This window comes from Poecilia reticulata, linkage group LG21 (genome assembly GCF_000633615.1).
Source record: "Poecilia reticulata strain Guanapo linkage group LG21, Guppy_female_1.0+MT, whole genome shotgun sequence".
NCBI lineage: Eukaryota > Metazoa > Chordata > Actinopteri > Cyprinodontiformes > Poeciliidae > Poecilia > Poecilia reticulata.
The window spans coordinates 1,580,602-1,581,532 of NC_024351.1; the positions used below are offsets into that span (position 1 = coordinate 1,580,602).

General features: G+C 44.8%; 1 protein-coding gene across 1 annotated transcript in view; it reads left to right on the forward strand.

Annotated features, from left to right (window-relative positions):
• The window catches only part of adgrg6 (adhesion G protein-coupled receptor G6), a 75,226-nt gene that overhangs the window by 57,912 nt on the left and 16,383 nt on the right, over window positions 1–931 (forward strand). The window contains exon 28 of the mRNA XM_008397151.1: window positions 720–810. Within this exon, the coding sequence (XP_008395373.1) occupies window positions 720–810 (91 nt within the window). The remainder of the gene's footprint in view (window positions 1–719; window positions 811–931) is intronic.

Here is a 931-nt window from a genome sequence, read left to right on the forward strand (position 1 = left end):
TGGTTCCTCCCAGGTCCAGTCCTGGTTCCTCCCAGGTCCAGTCCTGGTTCCTACCAGGTCCAGACCTGGTTCCTCCCAGGCCCAGTCCTGGTTCCTCCCAGGTCCAGTCCTGGTTCTGAACCATCACCTATTTCAGGTGAATCAGGAAAAGACCTGAAACATGCAGGATTCCGGCCTCTGACTTTGGACATCACTGATAAATATCCGCCCACGTTTTTCATTTTCCATGTTCTCCTATAAATTCATAAATAAAAAAACTTTAATTTTGCATTTAAAAAATTAATTGATAAATCTAAAAATATGAGTTTAAAATCTGGCATCCCAACAGCATAGAAGAGGGAAGTCATATTGCAGGAAGATTGGGACTAATGACACCTGGAAGTCCTCATGGCTCCATCTCATCAATGCAGGAATGTGTAAAACGTTGGAAGAACAACTGGAAACATTAGAAACTGGGAAAGGCCTTTTATGGGCTGCACTGCAAGCTGAAAAGCAGGGATGATGGATGGAGGAGCCCAAACTGTCAACTGAAAGCTCTGAGTTATTTGCATTCACCAAAACATCAGGGAAGGAAGGATTTGTTCACTTCGTGAGCAACAATTCCCACTTTGAGCTACTCCAAAAGCTTTCGGACAGAGGCGATGCATCCAACAGGCCGGCGTCAGAAACTCATCCAGAGATCCTAAACTGTAAAAGTTTTCCTCTGCGCTTCCTTCCAGGTTTACCTGCAGTGCTGGTGGGAATCGTTGTCACGGCGAATAAAGACTACTACGGCGTCTTGAATAACCACACCGATGATTCAGCAATGATGTAAGACCAACATACCTGTCTGGTAAAAACCAGAATGCGTAAATGATCCATCCATCCATCTGAACATCCATCCATCCATCTGAACATCCATCCATCCATCTGAACATCCATCCATCCATCT